Source organism: Centroberyx affinis, unplaced genomic scaffold, assembly GCF_046629955.1.
Source record: "Centroberyx affinis isolate AG114_WGS23_722 - 3 ecotype Tasmania unplaced genomic scaffold, CSIRO-AGI_Caff_v1 ptg006157l_1, whole genome shotgun sequence".
Taxonomy (NCBI): domain Eukaryota; kingdom Metazoa; phylum Chordata; class Actinopteri; order Beryciformes; family Berycidae; genus Centroberyx; species Centroberyx affinis.
The window spans coordinates 45180-65303 of record NW_027283128.1 but is presented as its reverse complement, the minus strand read 5'-3'; the positions used below and the strand labels follow the sequence as shown (position 1 = coordinate 65303).

At 44.5% G+C, this 20124-nt stretch overlaps 1 protein-coding gene across 1 annotated transcript in view; it reads left to right on the top strand.

The window, feature by feature from the left end:
• Nucleotides 1–10571: 10571 nt before the first annotated feature.
• Nucleotides 10572–20124, top strand: part of LOC139638166 (EH domain-binding protein 1-like) — a gene marked incomplete at its 3' end in the record, with an annotated part of 42723 nt that continues 33170 nt past the window's right edge. The window contains exons 1-4 of the mRNA XM_071512206.1: nt 10572–10747; nt 12466–12605; nt 16571–16711; nt 18074–18338. Coding sequence (XP_071368307.1) covers nt 10614–10747; nt 12466–12605; nt 16571–16711; nt 18074–18338 — 680 coding nt within the window. The remainder of the gene's footprint in view (nt 10748–12465; nt 12606–16570; nt 16712–18073; nt 18339–20124) is intronic.

Sequence of the window (20124 nt, the reverse complement as noted above, 5' to 3'; positions counted from 1 at the left end):
TACTGTATATATGTGTGTGGTGATGTTATTGGCCATTTTAGGCCTTGAGGATGGCCAGAGATGGTGAAATGGTGGGAAAAGCGATGAGCGGGCACTTCTTATACCAGGGACGAACTCTGGCTGTAATCCTGTCGACCTCTCGCTCTCTCTCGCTCTCTCTCTCTCTCTCTCTCTCTCTCTCTCTCTCTCTCTCTCTCTCTCTCTCTCTCTCTCTCTCTCTCTCTCTCTCCCCCCCCCCTCCCCTATATTCTCCATCTTCTCCTTCCTCCTCTCGACTTCCCTTTCCTTCAGTCTCCCTGCTATCCACTTCTCTGTCTTCTTCCTCTCTCCTTCTCTCTACCCTTCTCTCTTTCTCTCTTTCCATTTCTTGACCCAACACCCCACTCCTTGCCTCTCTTCCCAAACCCCCCATCCCCCCCCCCCCCCATCTCTCTCTCTCTCTCTCTCTCTCTCTCTCTCTCTCTCCCTCTTTCTCTTTCTTTCTCTCCCCTTCTCTCTATGTCCACCCCTACTCCCCCTCCCCTCTCTCCCCAGTAGAAGTGCAGAGCCAGGGCTTTTGGCTGCTGGTAATTTATTTTCCCATTAGCCCCCTGTCTGAAGTGCATGCTCTGGGTCTGAGTGGGGGGTGGGAGGGGGGGGCACCGAGGGCCACCCGAAAGAAAGACCCGGAGAGTAGAGGAGTGGAGGGCACCCTGGACACACTGATAAGACTAGAGAGAGAGAGAGAGAGGGGAAGGGACAGAAATGATGGGGGAGAGAGAGGATATGAGACATTAGCTTGGTTTCCATCTAAGCATTTTTTACTGTATATGAATTATGATGTATCGAATTAGAAAAGCTGAATGAAAACTGCAAATTTCAATGAAATTTCCTCAGTATTGCAGTAATGTTTAAAACGCTTGCTTGAAGCCGGAAAAGTTTTTTGTCGATAACAAATTTATGCAGTAAAAAATAATATGAAATGCATTTGTGAGAAAATTATGACTCGGTGAAATCATTCCTAATTCATATATTTTTTTAAGTCAAAATTTGCTTGACATTTGGATGGGAATATAACTAGTGGGTAAGGACACAGAGTGGGAGAGAGAAAGGAAAAGAGAAGAGAGAGAAAGAGAAAGTGTAGGTGAGAAAAAAGTATGACTGAGAGGGATTGAGGCAGAGAGAGGGGGTTTAGTGTAGCTGTAATTTAAGTCTTGTCATGTTCCTACTGTATTTTCTCAGCCAGCTACAGTGTGAGTTTCCCCAACACCTGAGCCGCTTATCGTAACTTTTAACCAGCTAAATTGCCCAACTTGGTGGAGAGGTTTACAAAGGTTATCGTTACACTTCTCATTCTGATCTTAGCTCTTATCCTAATGATCAGATTCTGTGAGATCGCATTGCTTTATGTCCACACTTGGCCTCAAAATGTCTGCGTCTCCTGTTGCTGTATTTACTTAAATCTGTGTGTATTTAAATCTCTCTCGCTTTTCCCACTCTCCCTCTCCAACTCTGTACATTGCTTGTATATACAGTGTGGCTGGATTGCTACCAGGCTACATAGGATTCAGATAACAGTGCAAGCCAGACCACTTCCATATCTAGCTGTGAAGATCTGATAGCAGTTTGAGCAAAATCAGATTTTTAATTCATCCAGACCTGTTACTTAATGCGTCCTGGTGTGATCGGATGGTAGAAGTTGGGTTGAAATGACCGGTCTAACTGCAGCCACATACTTAACACTCAATACATTTTCCAGTTCTACCTCAGGCTTCTGCTTTTGGCTGAACTGAGCAGTTGGGAGTTCGGTGCCTTGCTCAAGGGCACTTTGTCAGCAGTTGTTGAGGGAGGGGAGAGTGGTGCTTTTTCACATCACCCACCTGCTTTTTTCCCCAGCTGGTCTGGGAATTTGAACCAGTGACCTGCTGATCACAAGCCCACTTCCCCAACCCTCGGGCTAGAACGGTGAGAATCAGCAGGACTATCAGGCGTACATAGGCTACACAAACTCTCACAGAGACACAGATGTATATGCAACCTGTCAGAAACATTAATCTTGAACAAACACAGAACACACAGTAATGACATAAACATGCAACCCGATGACTTGGGTTCAAGCCGGCCTGTGCCAGTAAGCATCCTCCCTGCTGAAGGGTCCTCGAGCAAGACACTGAATCCCTACCAGCTCCAGGGCTGCTGTTCTGTAACTGACCTTTGACCTCCCTGTGGAGGGGGGCAAGCCAAAAGAGAATTTTCCTACAGGGATCAATTAAGTATCACGTTACAAAAAACTACCAAATTGTCTGCAGTAGTAGGGAGTCAGGCTGTTTGGTGTGGCGATGATGCTTTTTGTATCTTTACGTTTCCTGAAATGCTGTTGAACCCCTGGAATATTGCAGTCGTGTGTGTGTGTGTTTGTGTGGGTGTGTGTGTGTGTGTGTGTGGCATGAGCAAGCAAGAGGTTAGTCCCCGTAAAACCCTCCCCTCTCCCAGTTAGGATTAGGCCTTTTAAGGGCTGGTTGGTTTGTGGCTCTCCTCCTTTCATCTGCTACCATCAGAGGCTGCCCTGCATAAAAGACATTCCTCTCTCTCTCTCTCTCTCTCTCTCTCTCTCTCTCTCTCTCTCTCTCTCTCCTCTCTTTCTCTCTTTCTCTCTTTCTCTCTCTCTCTCTCTCTCTCTCTCTCTCTCTCTCTCTCTCTCTCACACTCACACTCACACTCACACACACACACAGTTATTTCCTATTAGCCTACTGATGATCAATATATGTGACAACTGTGTCTCCTGCCTGGAAAACAGAATATTGGCTGCACACTCACAGCTCAAATGCAAGATAAAATAGAATAAAATAAAGATGTTTTACAGTGTGATACCATGTAGCATAATAGCAGGGATTGCAGTTGCATACAGTGTGTGTTTGCAGGTGCTAGTGAGTGAATTTTAACAAATACATTTTCTCTGGGTTGCAAGACAGCAGCGTTGCAGCATTTTCCTCGTCTCATGCAAAGTTTAGGTGACACATCTGAGAAAAGCAGCCATGCCGGCAAAAACACTGGTTTTAATTGTGAAATGGCGAGGCGATAATAATGCTTTTTTAAATGAAAATGCGGGCTAATACTTAATTGATCCCCATCGGGAAATTCTCTTTTCACATGCCCCTCTCCACAGGGAGGTCAGAGGTCAGCTAAGGAACAGCAGCCCTGGAGCTGGTAGGGATTAAGCGTCTTGCTCAAGGACACTTCAGCAGGGCGGATGCTTGTCAACATGGCGGCTTGAACCTGGATCTCTTTACATTATGCCGCCCTTTTGCCTGTTTTAGATACAGATTTGGAGCCACTTGTGGGTCACTTTGCTCAGTTTGTTTCCAGTTGTTGTTGCTCATTTGTTGCGTTTACCTCACCATGGCCGGTGTGTGCCTTTCTCGCCTCGTGAGTCCAGTCCCATGCTGACCATTCCCATGCCGGCGGTAGGCAACACATCGGACAATCCCGTATCCAGTTTCTCAGCTTCGCACAGAAAGGACTCCGCTGCTGGAGCCCGGCGTCATCCTAAACCATTATTCAGCCAAAGCCACGGCACACACTGTGCTGTAATCTGCCCTCCTTTCCTTTAAAACAAGCCTAATCCTGCTCTTGTTGTGACTAATCGCTCCTCTCTCACTCTCTTCACTCACTTCCCCTTCTCTCGCTCTCCCCTCGTCTGTTTGTCAACCTTGTCGTTTTTTGTCGCGCGCGCCCCCGGGGATGGGGTAGCGGTCGGGGAAAGATGTTTCCATTTTTGGGGGGTTTAAGTTAAATCTGGGCCACAAGGTGGTTCTAGTGAAGAGAAATCCTCTGGTGCCATTTTCCACTGTGTGTGTGAGAGAGAGGTAGAGTGTCTGTGTGTGTCAGCATGTGTGTATGTGTGCGCTAAAAGTGACAATAGACATGAAAGCTATTTGCACAGTCCATTCCATTATTAAGACCATTGTTATTGTAATTCACATAACCACTGTGATAGTATTGCATGCCTTTTATGTCCATTGTTGCCTTTAAAACACACACACACACACACACACACACACACACGCACACACGCACACACACACAAAGAGCAACCTCTGCTTGGGGAAAAAAATAAATCCTCACATATAATAGTAGCAGATGAATAAATTGCTCTTAATCTGCGTGTGTGTGTGTGTCTATAACGTCTATAGTGCGGTATTCATAGGTGATATGTAAAAAGGCCTGTCTTATCAGTTATCAGGGGAGGCCAAATTGACACAGAGGAATCACTCCATTGTGTGCGGATTCAAAGAGAGATGTGAGCACATTGGATGTCTCCATTTCCAATAACTGTGACCTTGAGGCGAGAGGAATAGCATGCCCCCCCCCCTTCCAATCTGCTGACTGCTGAATTCAACCAGAGCCAGCTGATTTTGGGTGTTGGGGTGGGGGAGCGGGTGTGCTACCTCAGGGTTATTCTATAGGGTAAATTGAGTTTGGCTTTTATTTTTTCTGACACACAGGATAAAAATTGACATCGGCTTTGTGTACAGTTTTACATAAACTGGAATATGTTTTTAGCCGGCCTTTGTCCATGTTAGTCCTTTTTGAGATTGTTGGTTTTGTTTTTACACAACGCATTTCCTAATGAGAAGAGTAGAAGGAGAGAGAGGAGAGAAAGGCAGAAAGGAGAAGAAAGTGTCACAACACAAAAACACTCGACTCGATCAAAGCAACAACAATTTCTGATTAATTTCTCTTCCATAGTCCTGACAACTGCCGTAAACTCTGTTGGAGTAACACTTTCTTGCATAATAGAATATCAGCTTCCACAGAGCAAAGTTGACCTCAGCGTGTCCCTGTTTCCCAGTTTATGTTTGTTTTGTTTTATGGCAGCAGGCTCAGGTCAGATAGTCATCTGCTTGATATGGAACAAGTGAGTCATCACTTATCAACACACTCTCTCACTCCTTCTGCTTCTGCTTTTCTTTCCCTGCAGTTGTGTGATGCTTTTATCCCCCCCACTGAGCAAAAGACGTGATTTCAACGTCGCGTCTATGCTTTAGCTCTCATATAGCCCAGGATCATTACGGCTATGTATAGACCTATTTTAGACCAAGCAGTAAATACATTATTACAATGAATAAACATCTGTAAATACCAAAATTATGCACCAGAGAAGTCCTGTAGACTAGCCTACAAGATTATCTGAGCACAAGAAGTAATTTCAACATTGCGTCTATGCGTAGCTCTCATATAGTCCAAGATAATATTGTCTATGTATAGACATCTAATAAACTTTCACTTTTCAACCCCATTTAAACTTAATTTAGCCTAGACGGCTATGGCCATTTAGACGTGTTTTAACCGTCTAATCAACGTTAAATTGCTCAGTGGGCCTTTCTGCCTTCTTGAACAACACACTCAACAGGATTTGTAGTCAGTTGTGGTGGTGGTATAACCAGAAACATCACTTCAGATATTGACAAATTGTTTTGACTGTACATACTGCCAACAATGGTGCGACGACAACAGGAAAAATAACTTTGATGTCACACACCATATCATTAAAAATAACGACTATGTATTTACAGGTCTATCCAATAACATTTGAGAACAGTCTAAAGATAGATCATGCTGATGTGTGAATCGTCAGTTTAAGTAATAGCCACCTGAGATAGATTATGGGAAAGCATATGGATCAATAGGGAACATCGACCATGTTTGTTCCAATTAGAAACCAATTGACTGGTGACCTGTGTTAAAACGCCATTAGCTGATTGGCGTGTGTGTGTGTGTGTGTGTGTGTGTGTGTGTGTGTGTGTGTGTTGGGCACTTATTCTTCTTGTTCATGTGTTAACACTGCTTAACTGCCTGTATATATGTGTGTGTGTATGTGTGTGTGAGAGAGTGTTAGACCCGGTCTATACAAAGAAGCCAGGTCCTTTTTAGCACTCAGCCTAATTAATCCATCTCTCGGTGACAAAAGGACCCCCCCAACCCTCCCCCCTCCCTCCTCCGGCCCGTCCCATTGGCATTTTAGGGCAGAGGGATTCAGCAGGACCCCCGGGCACCCCTCCTGCCCTGACCCCTGCCCCCCCACCAGGGGAGCAGCTGTGGATCGATCCGGGGCCAGCTGGCACCAGGGGAGAGGGGCAGGACTGGTACCCTAACACACAGTACAAACACAAACACACACACACACACACACACACACACACACACACATACACACTTCTCCTCAGAAAGCCATTGAAAGTCACTGATAAGAGAATCGGCTAAATGCCTGTCTTTTATTACAGTAGGACTTAGGGATGGGACAATTTATCGAAATTCAATATATCGCAATACAAAAATGTGACAATACGTATCGTGGGGCAGAAAAATTGAATCATAATATTAGCTCTATTTTATTCTGCTCTAGTAATCACAAATGAGACAGCTTGCCCATGACAATTTCACAAGCTCTCCATTGAAATTATATTATTTGCACTTTGTAATGAGATTTTTTAATTGTTGTTTACATTCTAGCAAGCAATGCCTTTGCTTGAAAGATTTGTGTCAACATCATTCTGCACAGTCAGACTTTGTTGTCATTGAACTTTGATTTATCGTATTGTGGTCGTATCGAATCGTGAACCCCATATCGCGTATCGATTCGTATCATGAGATAAGCATATCGTCCCATCACTAGTAGGACTGGCATCGATACAAGTCATTTATCAGTATTCCCACATGTGTTACACATTGAAAGATGTAGAACCATTTGGGCCAAAACTTATTCAAAACAAGACACATTTCACACCCAGTAGCTATAAAGACTCAGTGCAGCCTAACTTGAGGCTGATTGCTCATGTTTATAGTGCTTTCCCTACAGATTTTTATGTGACTTGTTAACAAATGAGGCCCAGTGTGTGAGTGTAGCAGCGTTCTGCAGTCAGAGTAAACTGTGGGTCTTTGATAATTAGCTGCAGTCGCACACAGATGCAGCTAGGGGGCAGCATACAGCCACCACCCCTCCTTCCTTCTTTCCATCCTCTCTCTCTCTCTCTCTCTCTCTCTCTCTCTCTCTCTCTCTCTCTCTCTCTCTCTCTCTCTGCCCCCCACTCAGGTATTTAGTCATTCTCCAGGCTCAGAGAGAGAAAGAGCATATTGATAGTCATATCCCCTCTGTAATAAATTAAACTTCTGTATTGTCCTTCCCTTTCATTTTACACATTGTCACAACCTCGCACTCCCACTAATCCTAGCCCCCCCCCCCTCCTCTTCCACACACAAACACACACATACACACACACATACACACACATTGATTGACAAGCAGCATCCGGGGAAATAGAGCAGATTTCCATTGTTTGCTGCCCCTACTCAAATCTGTTGAAACGGTTATTCCATTCTTTCGCCGGGGTATTTGCATATCCTTAAGTATTTCCTATTTTTCAAGAGCTCCCTCCCCTCTTCCCCTCCATCCTCCTTTTTGCTAAATCCCCCCTTCTTAAGTGTTTGGTGCATTTGGCAAATTCATTCATAAAGTATCTACATGCGCTATTAGCTTCGTATAATAGCCAGGGCGTAATCTGCAGAGAGATAAGAGGTGGAGAGGGAGAGTTTTTTTTTTCCCCTCCTTCTTCTTCTTCTCTTCCTGATGGGCTGTTCTTTGGAGGAGGTGGGGATGGTGGTGGGGTGGTGATACGTCATTATTTTCCCCAGCCAAAGCGACGAGGCTCAAATGTCAACACGAAATGTCAAGTGGCCTCGCTGGTCGGTTTCTTCTTTAGTTTTTTTTTTTTTATTGGTCTGAGCAAGGTGCGAGCTGGGAAGGAGGAGGTGGAGATGGATAGAGGGAGAGATGGAAGGATAGGGGGTTTAGAGAGAGATGTAGGGATGGATGTGGGCTGAGGGAGATAGAGGGATGGAAAGGGGGGGGGGTAGAGACAGAGGGATGGCAGGTAGAGAAACAACCACTTCTGCTGTTGGCATCTCATTTATTTTTCCCATCCAGATTTTCCCAGTCTGGGATTCGAACCAGCAACCTTTCATTCCCGCTGCCGCTCCCACATGCCAGCTGCTTGATCTCCTCAGTACAAATGCCCATAAACAAGAACAAAAACCTCTAAAAAGTCCAACGAACGGCAGCATTTTGAAAGCATTTTGTGGCTTAAAAATTGAAATAATCCAACCTTTTTTATGATTTTCAATACCTTTTTGATCCCTTACAATGATCCAAATATCAGTATGGTACTGATAGCTGTCATTTTCGATACCACGTTTCATTATTGTGGCTACGACTGATGGGAAGTGTCGGGACTAATTGGAATTTGGCTGTTGTAATTGTCAGTAAGACCTAATTTTAACATTGTGCTAATCCTGATTATTTTGCTATATTTTGTGATCATGATTAGTAATCACGATTGGCATTCTCAATGATTTGAGGAACAAAAGTAGCTTATTGCACTGTTTGTTATATCAGCGTCTTGACTATTTCAACTACAGTGGGTCTTCTAAGTGAAATGAAATGTTTCAATATTGCCAGTAATTTACGATTATTAATTGTGAAAACTAAAATCACGATCCACATTTACATGCGGTGTTGGTCTTCCTATTGTTGCCTCCCTATTTGGAGCTTACATAGTTTCTCACTATATTACCAATACCTTTAACAGTCTGTACTGATAATAACTCTGTGTGTGTGTGTGTGTGTGTGTGTGTGTGTGTGTGTGTGTGAGTGAATACCCTACGGTCCTCAGTGATAAGGCTGAGATTGAGTTTGCACCAGAGAGCGAGAGCCTCAGAGGGTGTGTGTGTGTGTGTTTTTGTGTGTGTGTGTGAAGACATCAGGCAGCAGGCAATGTAAAGAGCCCATATCGCCTTATCTCCCATACACACCGGAGTGTGTGTGTGTGTGTGTGTGTGTGTGTGTGTGTGTGTATATGTATATGTGCTCTCAAAATGGTGTTGTGTGAAAGAGAGCTAGCTGGCCTGCTTTGTTCGGCATTGTGCCCACGAGAGGCTGAATCCTCAGGGCTCGATTCACAGCTGAGACAAGAAGGTATTTTCACTAGTATAATAACACAAGTGTGTGTAGGCGTGTGTGCAGTTGCGGTTGCAGTTTGTAGACTTCCACATAGTGAAAGAGAGACAAGAAAGAGAGACAAAGAGAAGGGATGAGACAGAGAGAAGTGACACTGAGGAAGGTAGATAAAGAGAGAGGATGTGTCTTGCTTCCTCCTGCTGCTTTCATTCCACATGGCCAGTGAAGAGACGTGTGTGTGTGTGTGTGTGTGTGTGTGTGTCTGTGTGTACCAGTCTCTGATCATCACGCTGGATTCGGTTCTAACATCAGTCCCACATCCACCACAGACACACAAACCCGCAGAGACACACACACACTCACACACACACGCAAGCACGTACATATATCATTTAACCAGGAGAATACATCACAGTTTATCCATCACAGAAACGGAATCAGTGAAAACAGAGGAGGAGGAGGAGGAGGAGGAGCGGGCAAAACAGAAAAGAGCGGCATGGCACGCCAGCGGTATCAACACAGCGAGGAGGAGAGCCAGTCTGCTATTCACAGACAGCGTGGTGCATCCATACCCAGAGGTGCAGCAGACAAAACCCATCAGTTTTTGTTGGAGGGAGGGAGGGGGGCAGACAAAAGGCTGGAACATCCCCAACTGTTTAGTTTCCATATCTAGCAGTCACTGACAAGGCTTTGCGGCAGTTCTTATTTCTCACACACCGTCCTCTGGTGAGCGGCGTGCGTACACACACACACACACACACACACACACACACACACACACACACACAGGGCCCTGTCACCGATGCTATAACTCTTATCGCTGGGTCTGTGGCATGTTCCCAAATTCCAATTTGACTGCAAGCCCCTGGCCCAGAGCACATCTCTGAAAAGAGGGTGAGCAAAAAATGGCTTCAGCACGGACCTTTGATAGGAAATATCAGCAAGGATTTCACAACCGAATTCACAATGAGGAACGCGGGAGGACACGGCTTTTAGCTTGTTCTGGATTTACCCACCAACAGTGACAAAATCACACCTAACTTAGGGTTAAAGACTATGGCTGAAATGATAGTTCTGTAGTATTATATTGCTTGTGATCACAGTTATTAATCAGATTACTCTTGACGATTTGAGGAACACAATTATTCTACTGCACTTTTTGTATCTTATATGAACATAGATTGCACAGCCTGAACTTTGCAGACCCTTGATTATCGAATCTCCAAAAGATGATTTAAAACGGTGAACAAAACAACTAACAGAAAACAGAAAATTAAATTAACAATAACTTCCCCGTTCATTCTTCTTATCTTTTCTATGCCTCCCTCTCTCCCCCACACTCTCCATCTTCCTCCTTCCTCAGTTTCTCTTCCATCTTCCCACCATACACTTTTCACTCGTCCTCTTGCACTCTTTGTAAACCTTATCCTCTCTTTGAATTCCCTGATTCACCCTCGCCACCTCGTTTTTATCTCTCCCAGTGCCATGCTCTATCCATTGAGCAATATGGCGATATTATCAAAGTGTAATTTCTCCCTCTCTCTCTCTCTCTTCCCCTCTCTCTTTCCAGGAGTCTCCATCAGGGCGGAGGAAGGCCTTGGCCACCAGCAGTATAAACATGAAGCAGTACGCCAGTCCGATGCCCACGCAGACGGACGTCAAGCTCAAGTTCAAGCCCCTCTCGAAGAAGGTGGTGTCGGCCACCCTGCAGTTCTCCCTCTCCTGCATCTTCCTCCGTGAGGGCAAGGCCACGTAAGTCTCTGTCCGGTCACACCCTCCCTAACCAGCTTTGTGAGCTTTGTATAGTGAGACAAAGTCAGTGTGATGTTGGTAGTCGTTTAAAGCTGAATAGCATTAGCCAGCACCGATCACCATGGACAGTTACGGGTTTGGTATAAGCAGACAAAGCAATAAGTTTGCCTCTACATTACAAAACCACAACGCTGCTTTATGTCACATCCGACCATGGGATATTTGAAAAGGCTAGGATTGAAGTTTCGATTTGGAGTGTGTGAGAATTATACCGGACGCGACGTTGACCTCAGCTCCCTAAGGAATCACATCAAGCTGATCTGTCTGGGTTGATAGTGAAAGGGAAATGTGTCTCGTTCTATTGATCTGTATACTCTTTGTGTGAAAACACAGACACACACACACACACACACACACACCAAGAACACACATTTGCTACTCATTCCCACATTCTTCTTTGATGGCGCCAAGTGTCATTTACAGACACACACACACACACACTCTGTCACTCACTCAGTGTTTGCAGTTTGTTCTTCATTCTCACATATTCCTCTTTGATAGTACCAACTTTCATTTACAGACACACACTCTCACTCAATCGCGTTGTTTGCAGTTTGGTATTCATTCTAATTTGATAGCACCAACTTTCATTTACAGACAGACACACACACACACACACACACACACAGGCACACACACACTGAGTGAGAGCAGAGCAGCAAGGCCTTTGTTGTGCTGCGGACGGCGGGTCGATGGCGCGTAACCCTTGTTAACCCTTCGGGGAATGATGTCGGCCACACACAAACAAACTCCATCACACCAGTTCAAATGAGCCTCTGGGCCTGGGAAACACCAAACACAAAGAACAGAGAGGAGAATACAGCAATTATGATGGAAGGGTGGGATAGAGGGACGGCGAGGGAGAGAGGGGAAAGGGAGTACACAAGACTACATAAAATATGAGGAATAATGTAGAATTTGATGCACATGAATGAAGGAGGGGGTTGGGGATGAAGAGAAGGAGTGAAGGGGAGGATAGAAAAGGGTGAGAGAGGGGAGGGAAGCGAGACAAAAGCATAAAACGTGAGGAGTGATGTTGAATTTTTGGTGTTTATGAGAGTAGGAGTAGGGATGGGAGAGGTCTGAAGTGAAGGAATGAAGGGAGTGATGGGAGAGAGAGGGAGAGACAGAGAGAGAGAGAGAAGGATGGAGGTATGTTAATCCCTGGGTGTGATGTAGCTATTGGCGGCTGTGCTGGTGAGAGCCACGTGTGTTTCTCAAGTCTCCTAGCAGCACAAATGGAAAATACAATGTTGATGCTAGAGTGTGTATTCATTCATTCATTCATTCATTCATGCATTATTTCAACTTCTGTCTCTTTTCTATCTCTTCCCACCATTGTCTCCATTTAGGTGGTTCTCTTTATTTTAGTTTGTCTCATCATTGAAAAAAATAGAATAAAAGTGTAGGCTTATTTGCTATACTCTTTTGACTGTGTGTGTACTGTGTCTTAGTATTACAATACTAGTACATGTACATGCTATTGAAGTACTGTACATGCTCTGATTGTGCATTTTGGGAGCCATTGCAGCCTCTGAACGTGTCTGTATCTCTCTCTCTGTGGACTGAATATATGACTGCAAATGTGTGTGTGTGTGTGTGTGTGTGTGTGTGTGTGTGTGTGTGTGTGTGTGTGTGTGTGTCTGTTCCTGGGCCAGTGACGAGGACATGCAGAGCCTGGCCAGCCTGATGAGCATGAAGCAGGCCGACATCGGCAACCTGGACGACTTTGAGGAGGAGAACGAGGAGGACGAGGAGAACAGGGTCAACCAGGAGGAGAAGGCTGCCAAGATCACAGGTGAAAACTGGCACTCAGCACTCGTGTAATCGTCCGACAGTTGACAGTTAAATTTACGGAGTTGTTACCATGCGTTCACACCGCAAGCAACTCAGACACCTGTTTGCTGGAAGTCCATTCATTTTGTAAGATCAGATCAGATCCCATCAGCTGATGTCGACCACAGTCAGCTTGTTTGTCGGCGAAGAAAATTTGACTGCAGCAATCAGCCAACTTCAATCAGCCATTGGGACTTAGCACAGCCATGTGTTTGCTAGCGGTCTGAACGCAGAGTTGGATTTGTTACTTTTCTCTGTACTAGCAAACAAAAACCTAATAAAAGACATAACCAGGTTAGGAAATTACCCAGCCAAACCTTGGTAAATGTTTGGCTGTGGCTGGTAAGTTTGTCTATTGAACCAGCCATATTGGCAGGTAACAAATCAACTTATTTGAGCTCTAAAAATCTATTCGACAGGTAAAATGCTGAAAGTGTCTTGATGAATTCTGTCAACCAGCCACTGTGGCCAATGGATGAAAGTTTTACACTGCCCTGGACTAATAATGTTTCATAACTTTATTTGCTTGCTTGATATTACCTTTAGGTGACACATATGTGATATTCTAATGTTCTCATGTCAAACTGACCGCTTCTCCTGGCCAGTAAAATCTCCAAACCGCTGGCTAATCTCAGCAATCACCCAGACCAGAATAACAGACCCAGACTTCATGTGGGGCATCAACTTTGCTTCTTTCTTGATTTCTTTGGCTTTTTCCCTAGTTTATGTTTCTGTGTGCGTGTGTGTATGTATGTGTGTGTTTGCGTGCTTGCTTGCTTGCTTATGTGTGAATGACTGAGAATTTGTGAATTCATGAGCTTCATTTCCAGAGCTTTGTCAGTTTCAGGTTTTTATCTTCTTTTGCTTCAGAGTTCCTTTCCCCATCCTTCGTTCCTTCCTCTCTCCTCCTTCCTGTCTTGGTGGACTGGTAGACTGACGGTAGTTTGCCTCCTTCCATCCATACATGCTGCGGATTGGTGCTGTGGTTTAATGTATGGGCCCCGCTGCGTGCTGCTTTGCTTAATCCAACTTTTCAAAGCACCGGCTCTTCACGTTAAGCCTCATGCTTTTTCTCCTTTCTTTTCCCTTCCCTGCGCTTCTTCTCATTTATATGTATATGCATTGTGCGCCTACAGCAATGCTCTACTTGCCTTATGCAACGGGTGCGTCTGTGCATCAAAGGCCTGGCCAAGCTGCCAAAACTCCCCCACTCTCATATTCCTCCCTTGGATGTCACCTAACCAGCTAGCCAGCTAGCTACCCCAGCAATAGCAATGCTAAAGCTAGGCTAAGCGAAGCATATCAGCCTTTACATGTCTGTAAAGGCTAATAGAGGCACATAGTACACCTGCAAAGAGCATATTGTACTCCTCCATGAATGTTGTGTTGTGTGTCTATACTTGTGCATCAGTAAATGTGTGTTAACTAGTGAGTATTGTGTGATTTTGGACGCCACCTACCTAGGTAACCAGCTAGCTACCTCAGCAATAGCAATGCTAATGCTAAAACTAAGCTAACCAAAACATGTAATGTGAAGTATGCTGTTTTCTCATATATGTAAGTGTGTGTGTTTGTGTGTGTGCGTGTGTGTGTGTGAGGCGAGCTAGCTGCAATAGCAATACTAATGCAAAGCTAACCAAAGCATGTACTCTGAAGTATATATACTCATTTCAACTTGTGTGAGATAATGTGTGTGTGTGTGTGTGTGTGTGTGTGTGTCATTCAGGTGCTACCTTCCTAGTTAGCGAGCTAGCTACTTTGGCAATAGCAAAACTAAAACAAAGCTAACCAAATTGTGCACTCTGAAATATATGTACTCATGTAAATCTTTACATATATGTGACAGTGAGTGTGCAAATGAGTGTGTGTGTGTGTGTGTGTGTGTGTGTGTATGTATGTATGTATACTCTCAATGGGGTGTGTTATTTTGCCTTGTTCACCGCTATTCTTCCTTCCTCCCTTCCTGTATGGCCCTGTCGTTTACAGAGATAGTAAACCAGTTGAATGCCCTCAGCTGCTTACATGGGGATGATGATGATGATGATGATGGTGGTGTCCTTAAGCGAGCACGCAAAGCAACCGCTAAGGCTGCCGCTTCCTCCCAAGGTCTTTTTTTCACCTTTCTTTCACCTCTCTCCTCCTCTGTGTTCCCGACTCCTCTTTCATCGTATCAGTGATACTTATGTCACCTCTGTCTTGTGATTCTTTGGATCTCTATTTTTTCCATTTACTCATTTGTCTTAATCCTTCACTTTCTACCTTGCCTCTGTGTGTGTCTCTCTCTCTCTCTCTCTCTCTCTCTCTCTCTCTCTCTCTCTCTCTCTCTCTCTCTCTCTCTCTCTCTCTCTCTCTCTCTCTGCCCCCCCTACTCTTCTTTGACATTGGTATTGTGATCGTGCTGTGGACATGTGGTCTTACAGTTTATCTTAGTACATGTGATGTGCTGCACAAAGTGATGTTGTGAACACATTGGTTGGTTTTCATCCCATTGGTTCCTTGTGTCCTTTTTTTTTGCCAGTGTACCCCCCTCATTGTTTTTTCTGCAATTGGTAGTGAACCAAACCAGGTATATGGTACCCAACTGAAAACCTCTTATATTCAAAAACTGATCATTTGAGGAGTGAGGACAACATTTTAAACTTAAACGGTAGGTTTTGAATTGATTGTATTCTCTGGGGGCCCTCAAACTGGAGGACCCCTTCAGAGTCACAAGGTAATCTGGTGCCAAGTTAGATGCAGCCGGGTTGGGGCAGCTCAACATCTTGTCATAAGGCTCAACATTTTTATGAGAGCCTCTGTAGGGCCAAGAGTATGCAGGTTTTCATTCCAGCTAAAGATTACAGCAGATGATTTCACTGATTAGTTCTTCCTCTCTGGTTGAAGGTGTATTAATCAGTGAAATCACCTAGTATGATTTTTGGTTGGAACGGAAACCCGCATATACTCTCGGCCCTCCATGGTACATGGTTTGAGACTGCTGCTCCAGATAGAGGATGACAAGAGCCTCTGTATAATGTAGAACAAATGACAAGTTAGGAGGTTTTCATTTTACAGCAGGGTTTTCCTTTTGGTCTCAGACTGGAAAACACAAAAGAGGTGAGCTAATTTGGGTTTCTTGGGTAAGTCCCCAGGTTGTTCCACTTGGATAGTGAAGAAGCGCAAAGCAAACTGGAACGCACAAACATCCGCACGCACACACACACACATTTGCACTTGTCATGTCCTAATATGGGGCATGAATGTTGTCAGTTAGAGACAAGGAAAAATGCCACACCTCTTATCACCTACAACCACTTCACATAGCCACACTACGCAGAAGCCTAGAGACACACAAACACACACACCACACCACACACACGCCACCCTCTCTCTGGGTTCAGACTCTCGCACAGCGCGTCCTGGCATTCTCCCTCACACACATTTACAAACCTCTTTTCAAACCGACACACACCCTGGCAACGTGCACTGGAGCTACCGTGAAGATGATGAAGATGAAGTGGACAAGTCTCAGCGTCTCCAGCTAGGATCTCCATAGCAACTCCATACTGTCCTCGCCGTCTCCAACGGTAACCCCCCCACCAGGCCACACAAATTTTCCCAGAGTGCCACCGTCGTCCATGCACTGAAGCGGGCTGAGGTGGCAGTGGAGCGCGCAGAAGTTGAGGCAGCACTTCTTAGGGAGTAGGAATACTGATACACGATTGAAAAGTCTTTGTGTGTGGTTCACTCCAAAGTGCAGATTTTGGTATCTTTTGTTTCGTGAATGTTTTTATTCATTTCAATCTGTTCGTTGGGCAGTTTGGTTGTGTCAGTGCCATTTCTTCTGTGTTCAGTAGCTGTACTTTTTCTGTTATTCTTCACTCAATGATTCATACTCTTTTTTTGTCGTTTGTGTACACAACTTTATTTTGGGAACCGTGGCAACAGAGCTGATCAGCAAGCTGAACTTCCTGGAAGACGAGGATCAGGACACGCCCCCTGCCATGTGCACTAATCCCTTCGAAGATCCTGATGATGACCCTCATGATCCTAACCACCTCAACCCGTTTGGTGATCCTGATGAGGAAGGTATGGACATCAGCTTTCATTAGATCATACACCTATTATCATTGTGATTCCAGTCTTTGATATTATATTAAGTGTCACTGCTGGAATAATGAAAGATTAGATGTTTCTATGGCAGAGTGTTCTGGTGCACACATACAATGAATGTGTGTGTATAACTATAGCAAGTAGGGTGTGTGTGTGTGTGTGTGTGTGTGATGCTTTCACAGTCAGTCAGACAGCTAAACCAATATTTACCCGTTTGCCTGACCACCTGATTAGCCAGGTGTATCAGCATGGATGGTTTGTGTTTGAGTGACAGGCACCCACACATGTGTAGCTCTCATCTTGCTGCATGTTTGCTTATTTTAGTTTCCTTTAATCTGAACTATATTGTGTGTGTCTTGGTATGTGTGTAAATGCAGGTCTCTTGTCTTGGATCTCTTTTTGGGATTTAGGACTAAGCTTCATAACCAGCTGGAACCAGCTTGACAGACATTGGATTGGAGTCTATTGATAATTGAACCCAATGATAATTACAGGATGTCAAATGAATAAGCTGTTTTTTTCTTTATCCATTTTTGTGAGTACAAGGTTGTCATTTTTTCATCCAGTAGCAACGTGTGTGTGCCTGTTTGTGTCCGTCAATCCGTCGGCCTCTCTGTAGTTCTGTTGCTCAATGGGTATAGCATGGCACTAAGGGTGTGTACACACAAAGCATGTTTGGAGCAGTTTATTCAAACTCGAGTGTTTGTTGGGACAGGTGAGAACAATGCCATTCGGAACTGGGTGGTACCAAAAAACTGCAGCAAGACACCTGAAAATGCAAGTCTCAGTTCTCTTCCAGGAGAACTGCGGTTTGGTTTGTTAGGGGTGAGACCATGACCTGAACCAACCACAGGAAATTACCCCAAAACACAAGGTTTTATGAGTATAAGGAGACGAATGTTGACATATAATAGCCAGTAGGGTTTGAACACCAGAGAAAATAAATTATGGCAAATAGCTCAGATAAGTCCTAACTTACTAAAGGGACTATAATCAGATTTGTTTTGAACCTCCCTGCTGCTTAAATCTCTAACCTGGCAGGATGACAGGTTACTACAAGTCCAATAATCAAGCTACTTGTGAGTCCATATGACGTTTGTTTACAAGCCCTTGTTTGCCTGTAATTGGGCAATGTGAACCTAAACAAACCAAATACAACAAAGTAAACAAACTGCAGGTGTGATCGCACCCTAACACCTCTGAGATTTAGGGTTCGAGTCCCTCTTGGTCAACCCATGTTAAAAATATTTGCACTTGTGGTGTACGGTTACCTTAAGCGTCTTCCCTTAATGCTTTAAGTTGTGTTATCTCCAATAGACACTGTCTCCTCTCTCTCAGAGCCCCCTGCCCAGCCCATTCTACGGCAGCGGGTCGACGATGACTCGCTCTACGATCACGATTCGTCAAACCCGTTCGACGAGCCGGACGAACCCGAGACGCACACGCCCCCGGGGAACCCCTTCGATGATCTGGACCCGGACGCAGACCCCCAGCCCGACCCAGAACCCCCCAAGCCCAGGCAGAGGAAGGGGGTACGGCCGGTCGACATGAGCAAGTACCTGTACGCCGACATTTCCCGCAACGAGGAGGAGGAGCTGGACGAGTGAGTAAGGGGGAGGAGGCCTGGTTTAAGGGGGAGGGAAGCAAGGCTTTTGTGTAAAGAGTAACTGCAGCATGGATGCCTGTTAGCATTAAACACGTTATTAACTCTTGTCTGCAGACACAAGAGATTGCAAAATATGTAAACAGTGATATAGCTAACATCATGACCGTGAGCGAAGGAAAAGTGTGTACCTTGTGTGTTTTTTCCTGTTGTGTTTTTCTACTTAGCTCCACCTCTCTGTGTGTGTATAAACACACTTTTTCTGTGTTAGGGATGGCTTCTTTTAGTAAATTAGTCGATTTTGAGTTTTTAGTTTTCTAGCTGAGTCGATGTTTCTGTCCTATTTCCTGAAACTTAAGAAACATCTCTGGTGCCACAGTCCTTCATAGACCTGTATTGGTTTTCTATAAATACTGCTGTGGATCCGATAGAGTTAATGTTTTGCATTGTTGCATTCATTAGAACACTAGTGGACTTGTAGCCCCTTGTTTGTGTATACTGTACATTTAACCTTTTACGTATGTGGGGAGTGTAAGTGTACAAGTCATAGTGTTTACTAGAGGAAGTTAGATAAACACACTTGTCTAAACTATTGCGCAAAAAAGCACACTGACAAAGCTTCCTTTAAGTGTCTTTGAGTAGCCAGTACTAAAAGCAGTCTGGGACGACACAGGCTGCCTAGCTTGGTTACTGTTGGCAGGCTGAGTCCTGTAGTCTCCTTATTGGAGGGTACTTGCAGCCCCCCCGCCGAGGGCAGAGTGACGAGGCAGCTCTTTCAACGGGAACAAGGACCCTGTTGTTTCACTGCATTCCTTCACCTTGTCCCCCTCCTTTCCCTCCCCCCTTCTCTCCTTCCCTCTCTCCTTCTCTACCCGCCTCTTTCACCTTGTCCTCGCCATACCTTCCCTCCTTTCCATCCTCCTTAACTTCCTCCCCCCTTCTCTCCTCCTTTCCTCCTTCACTTACTCCTCTCCTTTCTCCCTCCCTCCCTCTGTCTTTCCCTTCCTCCTTTCCTTCCCTCTTTCCTCTCTCATTTCTCCCCTCCACCCTTTTTCCCACTCTTCCAAATGCTACATCTCCTCACTGCAGTGTATCAATGCTGCCATTTTGGTTCAGGGAGCAATTCCAGTTTTGTGTGCAAGTTACTTCAAAGTCAGAGTAGTACAGTAGAGTCAACGTAAGATACAAAACTTGCATGTATCTATCCTTATGTTTCCAGTTTAAAAAATGAGCAGGCATTTTGGTTGGCATGGGGAAAAACAATACTATATCTGATGTTTTTAAGTCATGAAAAAGACATCAAAAGTTACTGGAAAGTGTGAAAATTTGGGATTTTGGTAATGGGATCTCTTCCAATGTTTTTCTGCCAGATAATATATTTTTTATTTATTGAGGAAATCAGTTGAGAGTGGGCTTATTTCTATTTAGAGAAGCAGATGGCAAATGTTACACGGAAACAACCTACTATATTTATTGCTTATATCCTTTTCCCACACACCTTCCGGGAATATTATGGTATGGTGGATCTATTTCCATCTCATGTAGAAGGCACTTCACACCAAGCTTCATACACATGCATTTCCTATGGGGTGTTACCTTTTTATAATGTCAAAAAAGTAGATGTGTTTACCTTCTGCGTTTAATATGACAGACAGCATGATGCTCCAGACACAGAATGAAATGGTTTAAACACTGAACTTTAACATCAAGAAAAGCAGAACCCTGATCTTAACCACAGGGCTCCAAAAAATAAGGTAAAATAAGGATTAGTTAAATTTCATTCCCA